This window comes from Anopheles gambiae, chromosome 2 (genome assembly GCF_943734735.2).
Source record: "Anopheles gambiae chromosome 2, idAnoGambNW_F1_1, whole genome shotgun sequence".
NCBI classification, from domain to species: Eukaryota; Metazoa; Arthropoda; class Insecta; order Diptera; family Culicidae; genus Anopheles; species Anopheles gambiae.
In genome coordinates, this window is record NC_064601.1 from 94,895,766 (window position 1) to 94,917,771 (window position 22,006).

Sequence of the window (22,006 nt, forward strand, 5' to 3'; positions counted from 1 at the left end):
CGTGTGTGTGTGTGTGTGTGTGTGTGGGTGTGTGTATCCGCCCCCGAGAGCAGCTTGCGCATGATAAGAACGACCCGAATTGCCTATGCTAAATGGATGTACGCAAAAAACAACAACACAAGCGATCACCACTGTTGCGGCTGGATCTGGGTTTGATTAAAATTGCAAAGCGGAAGCTGTTCGTTCGAGACGTACTTACACGCTTACTCGTTTCCGTAGGCGAAGCGAAGGCTTAGGGCAAAGAACAGCAGATGCGTTGTGATATATATGGTAGTGATAAAATAAAAAAACGAAAGTTTGATTAAAATTTGTATTTTACACTGCCGCCAACGCTACTATGGGCTAAGATTGGAGGAGAGAATATTAAATTATTATTTCGGGTTTAGTTCGCAATGTTCGCTTCTAATTGGCCTAACGCTCTAATCTCTAACGTGCACTATCTTCACAATAGATAGACAGCTGTTTGTCGATGTAGTTAGAAAAAATGGCCTGTTTTTTTAAATATTTTGTTAGATTTTGACTCTGAGTAATCCGACCCCAAAAATCGGATCGGGGGAAAGAATATGAATGCTTGAAAAGCAAATAAATAAATAAGCTAAAAGAGACGCAATCAGACCTCGCCAGACTATTGAAGTGCATCATTCAACGACATGCAATCGACAATCCAAGTATGTCTGTGTGTTTGTGTGTGTGTAAGTGTGTTTATGTCGGCACTTTCTTTCCTGCGAAGGAAGCCGCCCTGTCCTCCTCCGAAATCGTCGTTGAACCAGGCTTTCAATAGTGGAGCCTAAACCTAACAAACGCATTGCTACAGTCGTTGGCTTATCGTTCTGCTCGACAACGACTCGTTGCTTTCTTTTTTGTGTTGCTCTCCAATATGCTTGCTTTAACACTTATCAATAATCTTGGTCGGCTCGTTAGACACATAGAGTAGTTAGAAAATGATAAAAATAAATAATTTTCCACTTCCACATAATGTCCCGCCGCGGTCGTTTGTGGAATCGACGAACGAAAAAAAAGGGATTGACGGTTTACTTTATTGCTTTTTGGGCCCATCAGCACATTCAAATAGTGTTCCTTGTGGCGTAGATCCATTAAGATTTCCTTCTTTTTTTCTAATGTTTACCGAACCTCTCTAGCCGAAGTAGGCAAAGCCGGAATACCGCTTCTTCCTACTTCCGGACCCTCGCATTCGCATCATCATCGCTTAAAAGTATGAATCTATCGCACCCTGTCCCTACTGTAACCGTAACACACGCTAGCCTTACTAAACGAACGATAAATAGTTAGAGAGGGATGATGTAATTATGCTTTCTAGTGTTAGTGTCCGCTGCTAAGCTCTCGCCTACCTTCCATGCTGCGTTACGCATTGAGTTACGCATTTACTTAATTTCTAGTATCCGCTTGCGTGCTGTTGTATCGATAGTGTTCGCACCACCTCAACACGGGTATGTCGTATAAAATGTTGTCTCCTTAAAAGGGACAAGCGTTCAGCTCGCCCCATTGCGTCTTTTGGACCTTTTATTTACAAAAAAAAAATCAGCACAATCAGCGTGCTGCCGAGTGCAGTGGAACCGCGAACCTATTTATGGCCGTTCGAGCCGTAGCTGCGTGTAGCCACTCAGCCCTCTAGCCGGCGGTCCGAGCGAGGACTTTATGTTCGTGACCAGTGTCCACCGGTGATGCGGCTCGTTCTACTCCTTGGCTTGGACACGACGGCCGGTACGATCGGTGCGAGGACGTTGTTGTAGGCAGGCGCCGGGCATCCTGGCCAGGGAAAGAGAAACAGAGTGAAGTGTGTGCATGAGAAAGCGGAAACAAAACACAGCCCTCATGTGGGGGGGAATGGGTGAAATGGAAACGTATTTCCGTTCGTGTGGCCATGAGGGTGTACACAAACATACAGAGCCCTCATTTCCCGGTTTGCTGTGAATGTGTGACTGTCGGTTGACTAAATAACAAGAGCACAGACGGTGGAGTGGCATTTAAAAATCAAACTTTATGAGTGGTCGCGTGGCAAGTATGGCATGAGGTGGGTGAAATTGTTAAAACACACACACACACACTGAGTGTGTTGTGTTTTATCCCTAACCACCCACTGAGCCACCCACAACGGCATTTCCGTGCCAGGACTGGTGCCAGGATATTAAAATATTTAACTTGACGTCGCGCCTTTAAACGTTCTAAAAGTAGGTACGGGGCAATATGGAGGGAGGCTTATGCCGTGAGGAAGAATGTGAATGTGTATGCGTATGCTATTTTTAAACTCCATACCATGCCATCGCCCAATATGTGGTCTTATGGAGGGGACTATGACAGTTGTGAGCAGTAAAAGTGAAAATAAAATCGATTCTTATCATTCAGCCGACATATGTTTACCATTAAAATAATCGATTGTGGTGTCTGTCCATGTTGTTATAATGATGTATTCTCCTCCCCAAGGACTACTTACGGCAAACGGAGCACCGATCCTCATCGCTACCATCACCACACCCGTCCCGGCCCGAGCAGACAATCGCGGTCGACCGGCACCGTCCATTGGCGCAGCGCATCGGGCAGTAGTTCCGGCCCCGTGCCGTCGGACCGCTCAGCAGCTTCACGAAAAAGTTCGGCACGGCACGCGATCCGCACAGGTGCGGCGGTTCGTCGCTTCCATCCCGGCAGGACACGATCGCATTGCAGTACTCGTACTCGGGCAAACACTCCCCGCTGCGGCACATGAACGTGTGCTCCGGGCACTTGCGCGACTTGCGGAAATCGCACCCAACCTCGTCCTCGCCGTGCGGGCACTGGGCCTTTCCGTCGCAGATGCCGGCCCGCGATATGCAGCGGCCGCTCTTTTCGCACCGGAACGACAGCTCCGGACAGCTGGCCGCCCGCTGTTGCTGGGTACCGTTCGCCTTCAGCGAGAAATTGCACTCCTCATCGGACGCGTCGCTACAATCCGGACGGCCATCGCACACGAAGAACCAGCTGATGCAGATTCCACTCGAGCGGCACTAAAGTGAGGGGAGAAGAAATGGAGGGTGTTAGTTTATGCGTTAGAAAGAACACGGTTCTAGGACGAAAGATGCGCACCTGGAACGTTCCCCGAGAGCAGCCAGTGTTGGTGGCCCGGCAAGCATCGTCCGGCGTGCGGTAGGAACAGTCGCACCGTCCCTCATCGTTACAGTAGCTGTACGGGTCAGCCAACTGGCACTGTTCGTTGCTGGCACAGGATAGTCCCAATGAAACGGGTCCGTCTCCCAAGTCCACACGAGTGCGTATTCCTGTTAATGGGTAAAAAAGCAATAGTGTTAATATTTGCAGATCGGTTTCACAAAATTGTGTTCGGTATTGGGAATGTATTACACAGCTTGTTATATCTGAATTGAAGATTTAATGTTCTAAAAGTAGTTAACATTTGGAGCAGAAAAATTGAAACCATATAAAACTTTGTAGAGAATTTAAATTATCCATCTTTTGTTAATTATTTAAAAGATCAAAGGAACTTGTTATTTACACGCCTCAAAGATCTGCAGATATGTCTTTTAAATTCGCAAAAAAATTTAAATTTAAATATGGCTATTTTATCAGACCAGACTCTTAAATCTATGAAAAGTTGTAAGAATATATGAGATAAAATTAATATTGTCTTATTTTGAATAATAATAACTCAATTTGGTGGAAAGAAGTGAAATGTTGACACAATCACACTTCACACTACTACTACAGAAATTTACATATTTAATTTATAATTATAAAAATTGAAAGTATTAGATATCAGGAAAACATTGTTTCCCTTTTATAAAAATAAATCTAAAAATAAAATAAATAAAATCTATTTGAAATGGTTGGCTTTGTTTGAAAATGAAGCCACAACTTCCTCAATTCATTCAATTTCTTCTCATTTTGCAAAAGTCTGCCGACCCCTGCAAACGTCGAACGCCTCTGTGGCTGTTTATAGCAGAGCGTGACGTCATCAACACATTGTGATCCGGGACTAGTGCTATAAACTCACAACTAGATGGCGCTGCGCTGCGAGATTTCAAATCTCACGTGCACGTGCTTTAACGGAAAGAAGCACGTTTACGGTCTCGGAACTACTATTCTTCCTGTAAATATTTTCCTATTTTTAATACACCTTCTACTTACTTGCAGTGGATGTGGCTGCCGTGGTGGTGGAGAGCGGTGCTTCCGGTTCCATCGCCGTGGTACGGCTGGCCAACCTTAGCAACGTTTCCGTGGTCGTGTCCACCGCGTGCGTGTCGACGATTTCGTTCTCGTGCTCGGCGTGGCGGGTCGTTTCGCGCGCCTCAAACCGTTCCTTCGGGGCGGGGCTCTTCTCTACTAGCTCCTCTACCTCTTCCTCGTCGAACAGCTTCGAGTCCTGGCGGCGCAGCTGCACATCGTGGTACTGCTCGATCAGCTCGGTCGTCGTTAGTTCCTTCGCATCGTTCGCTTCCGTGTTCGATTGCTCGGTGGAGGTGGCTGCCAGTGTCGTGTCTTCCATGTGTTCCGTAGTGGCAGTGGTGGTTTCTTGCTGTATCAGAGAAGCGGCTTGTTGGGTGTACGTTGCTTCAGGTGCATCCGTACGATCGTACTCCACCAGTTCCACTTCGTTCTCAACGTCACTTGGTTCCTCCGTGTCGTACTGCAACTCTGTAGTAGTAGGCTCATGGTCCTGTGTCAGAGTCGTCGTCTCACTGCGTTCCGTCGTTTGTCCATCGTTTGAAACGGTCACTACTTCGATCGTCGTCACGCCCTCGCTGTCACTCTTGTCCAGCGCATCCTGTTCCCGCTCCTGCGACGTAATTGCTTCGGCAATTTCGCTAGCCCAAGCACCGGCCGTCGATGTCGCGAGTGCATCGGCAAGCTCCTGACGCTTGAACTGCTCCTCCACCTCCTGCTCCAGGTTCGCGTACTCCTCCGTATTCTCGTACCGCTCCATACCGCTCACGGTCGTCGTCACACGCTCACCCTCACCCGGATAGCGGCTGCTCGTAGTAATCTCGATAAAGTCCGTGGTGCTGATACCATCCTCTTCCGAACCGGCCGACTGATATTCCGTGGTAATATGCTCCTCCGCCGACGCCATCTGCTCGTCCTGTGCATCGTCCCGCTGCACAATATTATCCACCACGATCACGTCGTCCTCCGTCGTGGTTGACATTCGATCGATCGAGCCGAGCTCATTGTCCGCCTGCTCCGTAACGGCGGGCGCTTGCTGCTGCGGTTTGGTGAAAGCTGGCAGCAGCTCCGGCTCGACCGGCACCGCTTCCGTTACCGGGTCCGTCACACAGGTCGGTCCGTTTTGGCGCGCCGGCGAGGTGCACTGACAGCGCCCGAACAGGTTCGGGATGAGGAAGTCGCAGTGGCTCGCCGCGTCCCACATGCGGCAGTGCGCGTGACTGTAGCAAACCGTGCTCGGCTGGGCGGCTGCAAAAAGAGTCCGAGAAACACATTTGATAACGATTAAGCGATTTGCTAAATACATACACACAAATGGACACGGTGACATTTGTCAAATTGCGTGCGCATTAGGGCACGCCAGCCCCGTCGGCCCCGACAGGCGGGTTTTAATTTATGGCGCAAAACAACCATTCCCGCTACCCGATTTTCGATTTCCGGTCGCACGCACACCGAGCCGAAAGAGGACAAGTGTTTTCGATTAAATTATTAGAAAGCGTACATCGCGCGGGCTGCATAAATGAATGCACTTTTTATGCATTTTCTGGCATTAGTGCTCTCTGAGTTCAGGATTTAAATGGAATTGGAAGAGAGAGAAAGAGGAAGAGGGAGCTGCATAAGCTGAAAGCAGCGATGTCTGCTGTGTGCGGAAATTGAAAACGGAAAAGCTAATTCCCATCGACATTGGGCACAGAGTATCAGATGCAGTGAACCGAGCCAATCGGAATCGCTGTTTGTACGGTGAAAATGTGCGAAATAAATCATTCCATTGTTTGGGGAATGTTTAAAATTATATGTGACGTTGGGTTATTATTCTAACCATAATCGTATTTTCAGGATCTCCAAAATGCTGTACTCGTATTATCTCCCCATTGACATGCGAATCTTGCTTTCTTTCCTTCACTTCATCCAATAGCTTGTTATCATCTTGACATCGAGCCGGCTCCATTCATGCAAAGCCCACCAAACAAAAGGCCCCATAACTGATCGGTAGTACTTGTGCGTGTCATACTGTCCCGCAAACTGCTCGGGAACGGGTGACATCATACTCGGAGCGTTTCGATGGGCTAACCTTGCTAGTTGACCTACAAAAGGCGGGTTGAAACCATTCCCAGGTGAAAACTGCGTATACAAACACACGCAAACACACACACGGTGGTCGCATAATGCTCTACCATTTGTGCGAGAAGTCGGTACGCAATCTTGGCGAGTGAAATTATGTCACTAGCCACTCGTGTGTCTATTCCACTGACATAAATCGCACAGACGGGCGACCGGAAGCATTTTACTGCACCAAGCATATTCCGTAAGCATCGAGCAGGCCTCAAGTAACCCACTATTTACTTGGTCTGCTGCATCGCATTGCACACATTGCCAGTGGTGGAATCTTGCTGCGAGTTCTCAGCGTCATCTTCATTCCAGGGCGCGCCGGTTGCGATATGCGGCGAGCACGCGAGCTGATGCCTTGCGAGGCAGATGGGAGAGCATCGCGATATGCAACGATAACCACACTCATATCACATTTCCGTGTGAATTCGAAGCTGATCTGGGTTGAGGTTGGGAGCCTTCAGCAGCAGCAGCGTGACGGTACGTCATCAATTAGCCTACCTGGTAAAGTGTTTCGCAACTGGATACGGTGGCCACTTATCGGGTGTTTTAAGAGGTCATTTATCCGTCATTTTACATTGAAATGCCGTGAAATGCAAAGACAGAGATGTGCTCTCGGAGTTGCGTTGGAGATTAAGAACTCCCGGATCTTTGTGCTGATAATCGCCGTCCATTTATCAAAATGAACGTCCTATTAAATAGAAATCACAATTTCATCCTTAAATGTTACACTTCCCAGAAATTGCATCCAAACAAGCCGGAGAGTATAATTAGAGAAAACGGCTTCACTTGCGCTGCATTTCATCACAAACGATTATGGCCAATCATAAAGCATCGTTACCATACATATAAGCTCGGAACGTTCGATACGGAGCAGCAGGAAGGAGAGCCTCAAATCGTTTTCAAAGCACTTCGATTACTAATAGCACGCGACACGCGAGCGCGAGATGTTGGCTTCTATCAATCTCGGAATCCCCTTAGGATGGGAAACTGAGGTCAATTACCATACCTTTCCCCCTCCCCCGTCCGTGGTGGCAATCGACCGTGGTAAAGAGGCGATTCAATTAATTCTCACCAACGACTGGCTGGCACGGAAAGCCGCGATTGCCACGATAGTAAGAGCATATCGAAAACCACTCGGCCCGTCCGACGGATAATCGTAAAAACAAATGGTCCGAGTGCATCCGTGATGACATCTTGGTGATGCCCTCATCTTGCGCACAGTTACAGTTACGCGTTGTCCAAAGGAAACTTGATACCCTTTGCTTCCAGCACTCCAAACGCTCGGAAGAGTGACGATTCGCCACCACCTGACCTTGATTTGTGCGACACGATTCAGGCGCGAGTGAGGAGGCGGGAAAAAAGGGAAAATGACACTCTTATTCCGCGAAGCAAACACGCAGCATCGCCTGGTTAACCTGCCTGATTAATGACAGCGAAATTGTTTCGCTCCGCTCCTCCCAAACTGCGCAGAAAGGGGGTTGGAGCATAATTTTAGGTTTGTTATGCAAATTGAAGCTACCGCACGAGAGACACGCGCGCATGTGTGTGTGTGCTTTTGTTTCCCTAAGGGCGTCTTGAGCGATGCGCCTCTTCGCCGGATGAATCTCGGTGGTTGGGAGTTGAGAACCGTGCAAGACGTCAAGATTGAGGCGAGTAAGTGAGTGCAGCTTTTGGGGCAGAGGGAAGATAAAAGTTAACCCACTTTTTTGTGCTTTTATTCATGCATGCTTTATGAGCTACCATCCCACCCTACGGCAAGGTGAGAGGGGGTCTTTTGTTTTGTGCCCTGACTTACATTCTTGCGTCTGAATTTGTTTCAATTTCTTTTGATATTTTAATAGCCGGGATTGTTGTGGTGGTTGTGATGGAAAATAGAATGAAGTCTTTTGTTTGTGGGACGGTTTGGCTTTTTGTAAGGAAAAATGGAGTGAAAGCTACAACTCTGAACAGTTTGGGGGGTTGTTAGTAAGGGGTTTAGCAAGGTTAAAGGTAAAGTTCATAGCTTATAATGAATATCAAGTAAGAATTGGTCGATTTAAGTTTTTCTTATTGTATTGTTCGTAAATACAAAAGGTATCCAAAGGTAACCGGCTGTTGCAACAAGGATGGAGATCTGGTTAGTAACCTGCCAAAGGTCCTCCCGCGGTGGGCTCAGTACTTTGATGAATTACTCAACGACCAGGTGAATGAAGAGCTAGAAGCGCCATTCGCAGATAGTGTCATGCTACTACCACCTAGCATAGAAGAAACACGAAAGGCTATCCGTCGGCTGAAACATAACAAGGCATCCGGAACCGACGGTATTGCAGCTGAACTGGTCAAGTTACTGTTACTGCGGTGTGGGAAATCGAATCGATGCCTTGTGATTGAAACCTCGGCATCGTCTATCGCATATACAAGAAGGGAGACAGGATGGACTGCAACAACTACAGAGGTATTACGGTGTTGAATACCGCCTATAAAACATTCTCCTTGATCCTTCAGGATTGCCTTGTCCGGCACCTCGAAGAGATAGTCAGAAACTATCAAAGAGGATTCCGAAACGGAAAATCAACCACTGATCAGATCTTCACCATGCGGCAGATCTTAGAGAAGATGGCTGAATACAGACACGACACATACTATCTCTTCATTGACTTGAAAGCCGCATATGATAGCATAGCCAGGGTAAAACCGTATGACGCTATGAGCTCTTTTGGAATCCTGGCTAAACTGATAAGGCTAGTTAGAATGACTATGATCAAAGTCACTGGCCAGGTGAGGGTGGATGGATAACTCTCTGGACCTTTTGCTACCACCAAGGCTCTGCGCCAAGGAGAAGGGCTTGCCTGTCTCCTGTTCAACCAGGCGCTAGAGAGGGCCATTAGCGACTCGAAGGTGGAGACTTCGGGAACCATCTTCTATAAGTCAACCCAGATCCTGGCATACGCTGATGATATAGACATCATTCGTCTGCGGCTCTCCTATGTAGCAAGGGATCGAGTAGAGAGCCTTGGATTGCAGATAAACGAGGCAAAGACCAAACTGATGGTGGCAACAACAGAGGGCCTACCAATAAATAACCAGAATCTACGTAGGCGTGACGTACCGATAGGTGAACGCACTTTTGAAGTCGTCTCACAATTCACCTAACTTGGGTCAAAGGTCAGCAACGATAATAGCATGGTAGCTGAGTTGCGCAAAAAGATGCTGGCTGCCAACCGATCATTCTACAGTCTGAATAATCAGTTCACCTCAAAGAACCTGTCGGGATAGACGAAGCTGGGACTATATAGTACTTATATAGTACCGGTACTCACATATGCCTCTGAGACATGGACACTGTTCAAATCTGACGAAACCCTCTTAGCCGCGTTCGAGAGGAAAATGCTCAGAAGGATACTTGGCCCCGTATGTGTGGAAGGACAATGGAGGAGCCGCTATAATGACGAACTATACGAGATGTACGGCGACCTCACTGTCGTGCAGCGTATCAAGCTCGCCAGGCTCCGGTGGGCTGGCCATGTTTTACGCATGGAAACGAACGACCCAGTCCGTAAAGTCATTTTAGGCCGTCCAGAAGAACAAAGGAGTCGTGATAGGCCCAAACTGAGGTGGCATAATTGCGTGGAGTCGCTATTAAGGCCGGGATAATGCACTAGCAGACGAAGGCGCGAGACCGTGAGCGGTTTCGGACAAGTAAATAAATACAAAAAAAATCAAAGAATTCATCGTTGATTTTCATTTCAAAAGATACAAATGGCAACAAATACAGTTGCTCTAGCCAAATAACAGCAATCTGAATAATTAATTTGAAGCTTCTTTTACTAAATTAAAAGCCTAATGAAGTGTTTTTGTAAAGCCAAGAAGCAAGATCTTATACCCCTTATGCATCCCTTTTCTCAACACACTCATTGCTAGCCCACTTTTCCCCGATCAAACCATTATTACCATGTCGAGCTGACAGCAAAACGCGCACAAAACACCTGTCAGTGAAGGGGCCTTCAGCCTCCATTGCAGCTCAATTGTCTGACCGTTTGTAAATCCACCGACCACGAGCGGGACTAATTTCATGAACACTCTATTAGGCGCAAGAAGCCGTTATTAAAACCCTATTTGTCCACCTTGCTCTATTGTGGCACCGGTGGAGGAGCAGGACGCAGGTTTTCACTTTTCTTCCTAATGCTTTCCTTTTTCATAGCTCGACCGCGACCTTTCTCCTCTGTGGTTGGATAGCTCGCCCGTTCCAAGACAAGAACCAACGGCGCACCGAACGGGCTTTATTTTCAGGCTGAACTGTTTGAACAAAATTGCCCCACTACCGGCCGCGCGCTGCCTGTAAATCCATTGCAAATCGGTCGGATAATGAGTGCACACTGATGGTTCGGTCCGTTTTACGCCCTCGTCTGGTTGGTTTGCTGATTGTGCCTGCTGGTGGCCGTCATGGCAAGCTCGCGCCTATAGAATGAGCATAAGCTTTTCTCCAGCATGGGTTTCGAGTGAGGACCAGTGTCCAAGGAAGGCGCGCTGGTGGAGGCTGTGCTGATGCTAAAAACACTTTGACACACTTCGATAGGGCCGAAGAAAGTTGCGCGCAAGTTGCTTCACCTCCCTGTTGCCTTTCGAAAAACATATTTGTTTTATTGCACTTCAAATGAGTAACTCGCGGCGTGTGCAAAGTCCTGTTCATTATGGGAGTTCATTATGGGCAGAAATAGGTTCGCTTTCGCAAGGTTGTGGCCTAGATGTGTTAGCAATTCGATTGGACATTACGTTTCCAGTTGGACACCACGAGCAAAGAAAAGCGAATTAAAAACATAATTAGAATACCAATGCCTTTCCTTTTCTGTTGGTTGTAATAAGAGCAAATTCCAGAATTCCTTCAGATGCGGCTAAATAAGTTCTCATAGTTCTTTGCCGCTTTGATTTCGTCACCCGCTCGGATGGCATCTCATTAGCGAGAATATGCTTTCGAATGGACAAAGTTACGCAATTCCAGCTACCGGATTGCAATATTGTGAGCGCTTAATCCATGCTTCTCGCTTGTCGGTCGCCCCTTAATCAGTGTCGGCAAGGTTTTCTGGAATGTTGATAACGCATTCTCCAAGGTAGTGAGAAGTTGCTGAACAGCAGGATTAACACAATCTTCAATGTACTGATGGGACAAACAAAACATGAGCGGTTGTTAGGAAGGAATTATTTAATGATGCTTTTGTTGTGGACATGAGCTTCTTGGGGGTGTGCTTGAGTTTGTACATCATTCAATGTGGAAAGGTGTCTGTAAGAAGCACCGCAACCATTATTAGCCCGCTCGAAACTCATGGAAAATGGTGTTAATTCGCCATTGTACCAAACACGGGAAGAAGCGCAACAATCGGGGATTTTGTGTCCGATAAATTGGAACCGGATTTTCGTCAAATTCCTACCGCTCTTGCTTCGTTTCTAAGACACACACACCCGGCGGATGCGCCCTAAATGTGTGCTACCCTATCCAAGCGATGGCAGCGAAGGGTGTTAAGAGTTTAAATAAATCCCTTCCCTTTCCCGTTAGAGCGTAGCCAGCGCGGGTGTCTGCCTCAAATAAACGCCATTTGTGCTGTATTGTTGATTCGCCCAGCAGCAGCAGCATCAGCAGCATCATAATTGTAGCACCCGAAAGATCAACCTGCGCTGGGGTAATCGAATATCCGCTCCGATTTGTGTGTTTTTTTTCGATCGGATTGGAAAAGAAATTCTTATGGTACGGAACGCCAAACCAAAACAAATGAAAGGAACAAAGCGAGAGAGGGTTTGCGCCATTGGAGGGGGCGTTTGTTGAATTATGTAATTTTCGTGATCATTACCGCCTTATAATGGAAAGGCGCACTTGTGCGCTGCTGTGTGCCTCCCGAGGAAGCCACAAAGCGCAGAAGAATGCAGCGCGCTCCGGTTGATTGGGCGTACCCGGGGTTGTGGTTTTTGATTATTATTCCCCCCCCCCCCCCCGTCTCTTACCGATTGGCCTGCAAACCGTCCTACGATCGTTCCCTTTTTTTTGTACGCCCGCAAGCTGTAATCGAGGTAGAGATGCTCATCCGGTGCCGGGAAAGTTCAAGTTCACGACCGGCACGCAGCGCACCAAGGCCTCCAAGGCGGAGCATTAGCATAAGCCACATCCAAAGAGGGCTGTGCCGGTACGGGAGTGCTGCAGACGCCCAGACAGAATGCAGAACGTGCTGGAGAGAAGATGGGGCTTTGCGCTTAATAGAATTAACTGATTTCACGTCTACTATTACAGACCGCGCTTTGCCGGCGAACCGGTTGAAGCAATGTTTAAGGTAATGGTGAAATCGATCACCCTTACTGACGGGCTACAGTTATTGCAGTTAAATCTTAAAAAGGGCTCTGCGGTGTCTTGGTGTGGAGAAAGATTGCGCGCAATTACTTGCTTGCTTCCAGATAATAATTTCAGCAAAACGATCGTTTATTGCGTGCAAAATATATATCTCAAGCCGTCTTCAATAATTTAATGCCCTTTTTGCGCACACGAAAAGAAAGTCGAAAAATTGCATTAAAACAAAACAACGGTTGCCTTTTGTTTTCTTATGAATGATAAATCACTACCAAAACAAAGCTTTTACCAACAAAAAGCATCGTATCTTTTTCTCAAACCACTTTGAGAGTAAAGCAGCAACCCAAAACAAGACGCTTTTCATTTCCGCCGTTCAACTGCAGCAGCCTCCTTTTCCACGTGGCTTGTTAATCATGATGATGTGCAAAAAAAAACCCCAACAAGCCAGTGTACATTACCACCCTCAATCTGGTGCATAGCATAATTTGTGCAACAAAACAGCAAAAAAAGTCCATTACGAACGAACGAGCCCGCGTGGGAAAATGGCGTGTGAGTGCTCCTTTTTGATAGCTGCCCGGTCTTTTTCGAGGTCACGGCACGGGTTTTTGGGTTGTTGTTATTGCTTCCAGGTTGCTTTGTTGTAGTTTTGCACGCGCGAATTTCCATGCACCACATCGGGGCGGCAAGCGCACGTGGACGATCCGCCGCCGTTTGGTGGAGAAAGTGTTTGACAGTGCAAAGTTTCACTGGCCGCAAAGAAGGAACGGATCGACCGTTCCACATCATCTAAAGCCCCCGGAAAACATGGTCGATTGATTGATTTTTACGAGAAGTGATTAATACTAGACGCGATCGGGGGAACGGATGACCCGCAAGCTGCTACTTAAGAAGATGAAAATTAGACGGTTGCGTATCCTGTTTGGATTTTTCCCCAAAATAGGAAGCCTCACCACTTTCACTGACTGAGCCATTGATCTGGTACCTAGTGATCGGTATTGTTCTTTGGGTAGGCTTTAGAGCGGGTATTACGAAGCATCATTTCCTGGGTGAAAGCGACGCGACCCATCGCGGATTAAAAACGAAGATTCGTTTGTTTTAAAAAATGCCACGCAAAACCCGAAACTATTATTTGGTTGCTCTCCCAAAGGTGATTTCCTGTGTTATTAAACCAACCCTGCGTAGGTAGTGCATTATGTGAAGGTAAAAGCCACTATAAATAGAAGAAGAACAAAGTAGTAGCTTTCAGGGTCTATGCCCTTTGTTGTGGAGTTTATGAAGTTTTAGAAAACCATTTTAGAGATGAACCAATAAATCTTCCAATATTAATTGTCAACAGAGATCGAGGATCGATTACCTCAAGTGCTCTCCACTTGTAGCTCAGTATAGCTAATTGTCGATCATTGTGCATGTGCTCCACATTCCTAATAGCCCAGCCGAGTAGTGAATCCACTTCAAATCGATAATAGACAATTAAGGGGCAGGTTAAACGTATGCTTCCATTCCATGCTCGCTCGTAGTGGCCAGCAGCTGCCGCAGCAGCATCAAGCTCCACCGTTTTGCTCCCATTTTTTTTTTGCTTTGCACCCCACTCCAAGCGTTTGTGTGTGTTCATTATTTCGGTAAAACATCGCTAATCGTCCACCATTACTGTCGCTGCTGTGAGCGAGATTTCTCCCAACACACACACAGATCCACAAATGCAACGGCTGGTGCTTGGTGCAGGGTGTGGTGCAGGTCCGGCTCACATGCTTCACATGTGCTGGGGTAGGCATCAAAATTGGACCAATCTGTGTTGGTCCGACACTTATGTCCGGCGTGTTTGCCGACATAAAGCCCCCGTCCGCCCAAACCCATTCAGCATAAGTGGGGAGAGAGACAGCGGTGATGACGACGACGACGACGACGATGATGATGGTGCAATACCATTGTTCCTGGTACCGCGCGGAACGTTGACGGTTGCTGTCACGTCATGGATCCGGCGTTGACCGGTTGACCGGAAAACGGGGAGGCAGCTCGCGCTCATTAGGTCGCTTGACGGACCAGGTCATAGCCTGTGACATAGAACGGAGAACGGTACAGAAACGTGGTGGTGACGTTAAATTACGCGTAACATTCGTACACGCTCACACTGGAAAAGCGCGCCGGAACACGCGAGTGAACGGTTGCACTGTGGACCAGAACACACACACACACACACACCATTAGCAGACTTTTCCATCCATTTCCGTCTCCGATGTGGCGGCCAGAATCGGTAGAAAGAAAAGAAAACAAATTTGCGAACCCAAAAAAACACGAAAGCCAACAAGCCATCCCAGATAAGGCTTAATCACATGCATCCATTGCTTATTAGGTCCCGCATTCGAGCAGTGAATGGCCATGATTTGAGGCAATTTTGCGTCCAAGATTTGCCTCCTGTCCTGCTCCACCCTAGAATAGCGTCCAAAAACAAACCATAAAGCTCGGCGCTAGTTAGCGCATTAAGGGGAATCGGGAACCAAAAAAAAGTTTTCCCTAAACCATAAGAATCAAAGATCGGTTTACGGTCGAGCGCATGCCTACGGGAGAAGAAGGAGGCAGATTGGTCGTCCTCAAAGGAGATGGGATAAATGCCATTGTTCGGTCGGTGCTCATTATCTTTGGAATCTTTGGTGTGCTGTGTGTCAATCGGCAAATCGGTTTTCCCTCCCATTCCGTGACCTAACCTCCCGGGAGTGGGCAATTAATGAGGACGCACTACAAGAGCCAAGAGTCGTTGATATTGGGAAAAATCAGCAAGAGAAGAGTGCTGGTCAAGAATTTTGCTAGCTAGAAGAAACATGTAGCATCAACAAGGTCTGTTTTTACTACACTTACAGATGTTTAGCAAATGTATAAATATGAAATCGCTGCAACTGTTAAAGGGCAAATGGAGGGATGCCAACATGTTGTACATTAATGTTCCTGTAGTTCCGCTATAACTGTACATCTCGGCAGAATTTTAATGCCATTCAATAGCGAGACATATCTATTAGTTATGCTGGAAATTCCTGTACAACCAGCAGGGAAGAACATGCAACAAAACATGCGCCCTTGATGTTTATTTCCCAACATCTCTAAACTGTCCATAACTAACGATTGTCCTGTCATGTTCCGAGCGGATGGAATTCTTCGTAAAACATTTTAGCCTCCTCGCATTCGCGGGAAGTCAATACGATCGTTTCCACAATCAGTCACCACGGTTGGACGCTTCATTCGCCCTTTGCCTGTCTCGGCGTTGACATCAATCAATTCATTTCGTAAACTGATTCCGCTAACTGTCAGGCCCGTTTTATGTATTGATGATGATGATGAACCCTTTGGAAAGGTCCCTCTGGGTGGGCTAAATGTGTGAATAATTGTGATTGTAACCAACCGGTATCAGCGATCCGTCGTAGCTTCTCGTCACGTTTTCCGGCTTTCCGGTTTCCGTCAATAAGCGGAAAATGAAACCAAGACACCCCACCACCCACGGACTGACTCATAATTCTTGAGAAATGTTCACGTACGCATACTTTCTAACTGATGGCAACAAATTTGCATGAGCGGCCTGATTTCGAATGCATCGCAGGCTCGTGTCATGAGCGTTCTTTTTTGTGCTATTGCTTCGATGACGACTCTTGGTGGTGCATTATTGGCATGGGATCGGGTTGGCAAAAAGTTGGTCACCCAGCGCGGTAGTAGCATCGCGTGAGGGGTGGTTCGTCCAATAACGGGGTCAAGCTAGCGAATAATGGGGAAACAGCAGCGCCCATAACTGGTTGGCTGGGGCTGAGATTGCGGCAGCACTGATCGTCGGTATCGGTGGGAAAAATTGATACACACGATTCGGCCCCTTCAAACAAGCTACAAAAAAAAACAAACGAGCGGGCAAAAGAAAAGAGGAAATGGGAAGATACTTACGCGAAAGACAGGTATGTTTGCGGAACTGTAGAAACCCTCCGTCGCACTGGCAGCGACCACCGATGCAGCTACTGTTGGCCACACGCATCGAACACTGCTCGGACAGGCTACATTCGCTCTCCAGCAGCTGGGCTGTTGTGCGTGAAAGAGACACGGAAGCGGGACGGGAGGAAAGATTAATTAAATGCAACGCTCTACACACCGATGTAGGTCTGTGTCTATTTTTCGGGATGGGCAGTCAAAAATGTTTCCCATGGTGGAATCAGTGCGCAGAGGTCGGTAGCACCGGAACACGATACGTACATGGTAGACAGGAAGATTCGTTAAGTCGCACGAAGAATGGACTGCACTCGCAGATGCCCTCCAGGGTGCAGTAGCTGCCCTTGACGCTGTCCGAACAGTCCATGTCGTGCTGGCAGGTGTCGCCCAGCAGCAGTCGGTCCGCGGCCATTGCCGTCGTGCCTATCATTAGCTGGAAAAAGGAAAAGCGGAGAACAGAGAGCGTTAGAGCGTTGATTATCTTATTTGCTTGATAATATTTTAGCTAGTAACTAGAATGTATATCTAGTTAGTATCTAGCTAGTACTAGAATGTGGGATTGATTCAAAGTTAATCGTTTTGAAACAAGTTCATGTTTTTCAGACATCGATGACGTTTGCTTGTTTAATTTTGAAGATGTTACGATAAGTACATAATCATAATGTGTTTTATTAAGTAAACGCGTAGTTCCTCGATTAGACACTTAACGCCATCTGGTGAGCAAAATATGATCATTTTATGTATTTTTTATACAAGGATCTTCATTAATGTTACACATTATAAAGAGCCTAGGTCTTCCTAACTACCGTGATCTAATCGGCAGCCTCTCTGAGCTTTACCTTTGCACCAAGCGAGAAAGTCAGTTCGGAGACACGTTTAAGGCAAACTCTCTACTATAATTCTTATAATTTCCGTAATGAATGAAACAATTAAACATATTTCATAAGAAAATCAAAGTAAGAATCATTCTAAGTGATGTTCTTGATGATATTAGCGTCAATTAATGAGGATTAAATGTTTAAATATAGACTAAATTGCTACACATCAACAGCGCGGATGTATGATACACTAAGATTTGACTAACAGCACCCTATCGCCATCTAGCGGCAAAACCTTCCCATTTCACTTACCCATATGTACTCTTCGCCTAATCCTAACCTTACAATTTTATAAACAAATCAAAGCCACTCTGTTTCGTGTTCGGGCTAGAGGTGATTCCTATCTCGCATCGAGCACGGTTTGTTTTAATTCCGAAACACGCCCAATCCATTCCATCTCATTAATGAACCAAATTAGAAGCCCGCAAGGGCCGTCTCATTCATGCCAGCTGACGATACGTTACGTTCGAGTTGCCTCCTTTCCCCCCAGCCAGGAGCTCCCACAGAGCGCAACAGGCGGGAGGTCGGATAATTCCATATGGAGGGAAAAAGTGCATCACGATTGCACCGTTAGCAGCGGACCCCTATCGAATTGCGCCTGCTGCCTTTTTTTGTTGCCGTTGTGGTGAACGATGCCGTTGCCACCTTCCGCCAGTGTTGTTTGGAAAGATCCTGCCCCACGGCATCTTCCTGCATGACCTTCATTCGTGATCGCGCCCGAAGGAAAGTAGGTGCTGCACCCGGGACCGCGGGAGAAAGCCAACTGCACGCGCACGTACACATGTCCTGTCCTAGCCCTGTTCCCGAAGACCCCGAAGACAAACCCATATATTCCGCACCCCTCTCCGGACAGGAAAGATTCCGCACCCCTCTCCGGACAGGGATTTGCTTCTGAATGGAAAACGAAAACGCTGCACTGCGCTGCTACGGTGCTAGAAAACGTGTCCCGATCGTGATCAAACATGTGAACTCATAATGGATTTAATCTCGATGACTTTAACGGGAGAGCATGAAGCATTGCTTCCCCATCCCGCGTCTCCGTCTCGGTGGCACGAAAGTCGATGCACGACAGATCGTGTTGCAAAGTGGCCGGGGGATCGGCCAGGATGCCATGGTGCGGGTTCCGAGATTCCAGAAGGCATCCGCACAGGAACCTGTTTCTCCCAGTTTGCGATTCTGGGCCGGTGCGCAAACGGTCATGCAAACTTCCAGCTATCATGTGTGTATGCTTGTGTTTTTGCTAAGCCCTTCTAGCACAGCGACTCTCCTCGAGCCAATAAATAGGTCAAACAGAACCAGTGCAACTCCACAGGAGCAAATGCCAAACTTGAAACGAAACTCAACCGATCCGACTTGGAACTCCACTTCCACCAAACGGTCCAGCTAAATCCGTTTGGACAAAGTTACAGTTGGATGGCAATCGTGAGTTTTGTGTGAGTGTGTGTGCTTGTTTGCCACTGTGCCGGCGCACAGGTGATAGACACTGGTAACTAGGACCAGTAGGTTTGGTACGGGGCACAAATCGGTGCCAGCTCGCTGGGGAAGCGACCGGTTCCTCATTTTCGCCTTCGTTTGCTTCCAGAAAGCAAAAGAAGCATTCCAGAAGTGCGCCTGTGTTGCACTTGAGCCGTCGTACTCGATTTGCGCAAAACGCTCTCACTGGCTGAATGCTTGCACACTGTGCCTGAGTGTTTGACCTAATTTGATAGCCGGTTGCGGAAGGTAAAAGGGGTTTTGGATTGCATTGATTTCCTCCCCAGTTTCCCGGCTGTGGCTGTACCTGTTTCTTGCTGTTTTTTTTTTGCTGTTCCTTTGCTCTCCCGTTTTGTATCTTCTGGCCGCTTAAACAAACCACCATTGACGAGCTTAATGGTGTGTTAGTTTTCCTTCATTAATGCGGTGACGAACGACACACGAGTGGAGCAGGGTGGCAATGAGGGTTGGCAGGTATGTGACAGCCACCGGTTGCCACTGTTGCTTTTTTTGCCGTTGAAAGGGAACATTGGACGGATGTCTGTCCATCGCTGCGGCTGCTGCAGCATTCCTTGTCACATTGCCGCGAAGCAAATGATGTTGAATGATGGCTTTATTTAGATGTGTATCGGGCAGGGAACATTTCTCACACGTCGCACGACCACACCAACCGGTCAAGTGTATCGAGATAATTGACGTGTGTGTGTGTGTTTGGGGGATGGTGGTGGTATTAATTTCTGGGTGGCGCTTAAATGCGTCAACGAACCAACGGTCAAGGTGATTGTCAATCAAATGGATATGTTGTTGTTGCTTAATTCCGCAATAGAAAGTGATCCCTTTTGAAGGTGGGAATTACCCAAGACAGCAAACTGTAGTAGTATCTTAACACTCTCAAAAATGCTAGAAATGTTCGAATATTTAAATTGGTATATCTTGCGGCTTCAGTTTTCCGCGCTTGGCCCACAACTTTAAGGCTCAGTTGTTAACCTATTGCGTTAAGTGCGTTCTATATCGATCAAAAATCCAATGGAAACAAGATTTGGGTATGAAATTTGAGGAAACGGTGTTGTAAATCAATCTGAGTATTTTGGTAAGACAACTGGCTTGTGAACAAACTGCCAAATTAGCACAAGAAATTCAACAATTATGTTGTTAGGACCTATTAGGCGTTTAAGAACTCGAAAAATTTTATTTACTAATTTTCGTTATCTTCGTCTTTTATGTGCTAGGAATCGGTTATTATTGATGTCTAAGATGTCTATTTCTAATTTGTATACAAATGTCATTGACTTATCCTTTAGTGTCCCGAAATGTACAAGTGTCATACGAGATTGCACTACGTCTAATTTTAGAAGCCCTAGTGTATAAGACATTAGTTGTAATTGTGTATGTATGCCACGGAGGCTCGATACCTTAATCATAAATATATAAATAAACAATCAAACAACTCTGTTGGACCAGAATCTGGGAAAATATTACCAGTTTTGCCTTAACAGCACAACACCGAGTTACTTTGTACATATTTCTTCTTCTTTGGCACAACAACCGCTTTCGGTCAAGGCCTGCCTGTACCCACTTAGTGAAGTGAGCTTGGCTTTCAGTGACTTATTTTTACCATAACAGGATAGTCAGTCTTACGTATGGGGGCACGGTATATTCGGGACATGAACCCATGACGGGCATGTTGTTACGTCGTACGAGTTGACGACTGTACCACCAGACCGGCCCGGGTACATATTAGTACATGGGAAAGTCTCTCATGGAGAGCTCTTGTTTTGGGACGGAAAGAAGGACTTCCAATGAATATTCGGCTTGTCCTCAATAAGGAAAGTATGGAACACAAATTCTCTTGCAGTAGTAGAGCAGCAGCGGCTTGGGCACTGCTGTAGCAAGAAATAATTAAAACAACTCCAGGAGTTCCCCATTTCATCAATAGTCTTCGGTTTCCAGAACTAGAAAGAGTTGGTCCGGGAATTCGAATATGTGTTCTTAGGTTGTTACAGTATCCTGTAAATATGTATTCTAACATATACTACACATCCTTCACGCAAATAAAGATTGTTTAAAAAAAAATTCATATGGCCAATTAATTCGTATAATCCAAACTTATTGACAGATGTTTAGTTCTAAAATATTATACCTACAATCTGAAAACCTGTCCATTATGTAGTGGTGACGTTAGTCTTGTACTCCCAGCAACTCCAAACTTTGATTTTAAATGATTTCAATATTTATTACCTCACTGGGTGTTTCTTTTTCTTGTCAATTTATAAAGCCATTCCTTCCAATTTATCTAGAATCCTCTTTAATCATTATTCCAAGTTCTAGCTCCTCCTGATGCCTAAAGCCCGATGAGCTATCGTAGTGCTTACGGTTCCCTCTTTTTTTTCTACACTTCAAGATTCATGACCCACATTAAAACGAGCCATCCATCTCCCAAACCGCGACCACAGGTAGCCCGAAACCCCATTGCACGTGCGTAACCGTATTCTTTTCCCCTTAAATATGCAAAACGATACCCCGGACGATCCAGAACGAACGTATGGCCCCCCGTTCGTGCGGCACCAGTTGCAATCCGTTTTACGTGTCAATGTTACTGACACACACACACTCCTCACACAGGCGTGTCAAAACGTGCAGTGCCGCCGCTGGTCAAGCGAAACCGCCCCGTACAGAGGCCACAGGGGATACACGCTTTTCGACACGTTCTCCCCGGGCCAAATGGTTGATGTTTTTTTGTTGTTGTTTCCAGACAAGTTCAAAAGATGTATCCATTCGCTTGCATGCATTCTCACGGCAAGGGTTGCCCGCCCTACGGTGGAAAGCGTAACGACGATGGTTTGTCATGCAAAGTTATCGCCCAAATCGTCCCTCTGAGTTCGTAAGAAACACTGTACCTGACTCGTCAAGATGGACAAGAACTCAATTGATCTTTGGTTTTTGTTTCTTCTCACTCTTCTGCAGCATTGGGAGCATACCGAAGCACGGTTGTACCGTTAGCCATGACGCGAAGGGTATTGGTATGACGGCGTGTACTCGTGCCGGGACGGCTCACGGTGCTCGGTCGATCCGGTATGCATGTTTTACACCTGACCATCAATTTTAGGCA

The 22,006-nt window shown here is 46.8% G+C and overlaps 1 protein-coding gene across 1 annotated transcript in view; it reads right to left on the minus strand.

The window, feature by feature from the left end:
• Nucleotides 1–296: 296 nt before the first annotated feature.
• Nucleotides 297–22,006, minus strand: part of LOC1276741 (uncharacterized) — a 45,646-nt gene continuing 23,936 nt past the window's right edge. Inside the window, exons 3-8 of the mRNA XM_316120.5 lie at nt 16,811–16,979; nt 16,508–16,639; nt 4,135–5,418; nt 3,079–3,269; nt 2,453–2,999; nt 297–1,767 (exon numbers count right to left, since the gene is read on the minus strand). Of these exons, the coding sequence (XP_316120.5) occupies nt 1,655–1,767; nt 2,453–2,999; nt 3,079–3,269; nt 4,135–5,418; nt 16,508–16,639; nt 16,811–16,979 (2,436 nt within the window). The 3' untranslated portion in view covers nt 297–1,654. The remainder of the gene's footprint in view (nt 1,768–2,452; nt 3,000–3,078; nt 3,270–4,134; nt 5,419–16,507; nt 16,640–16,810; nt 16,980–22,006) is intronic.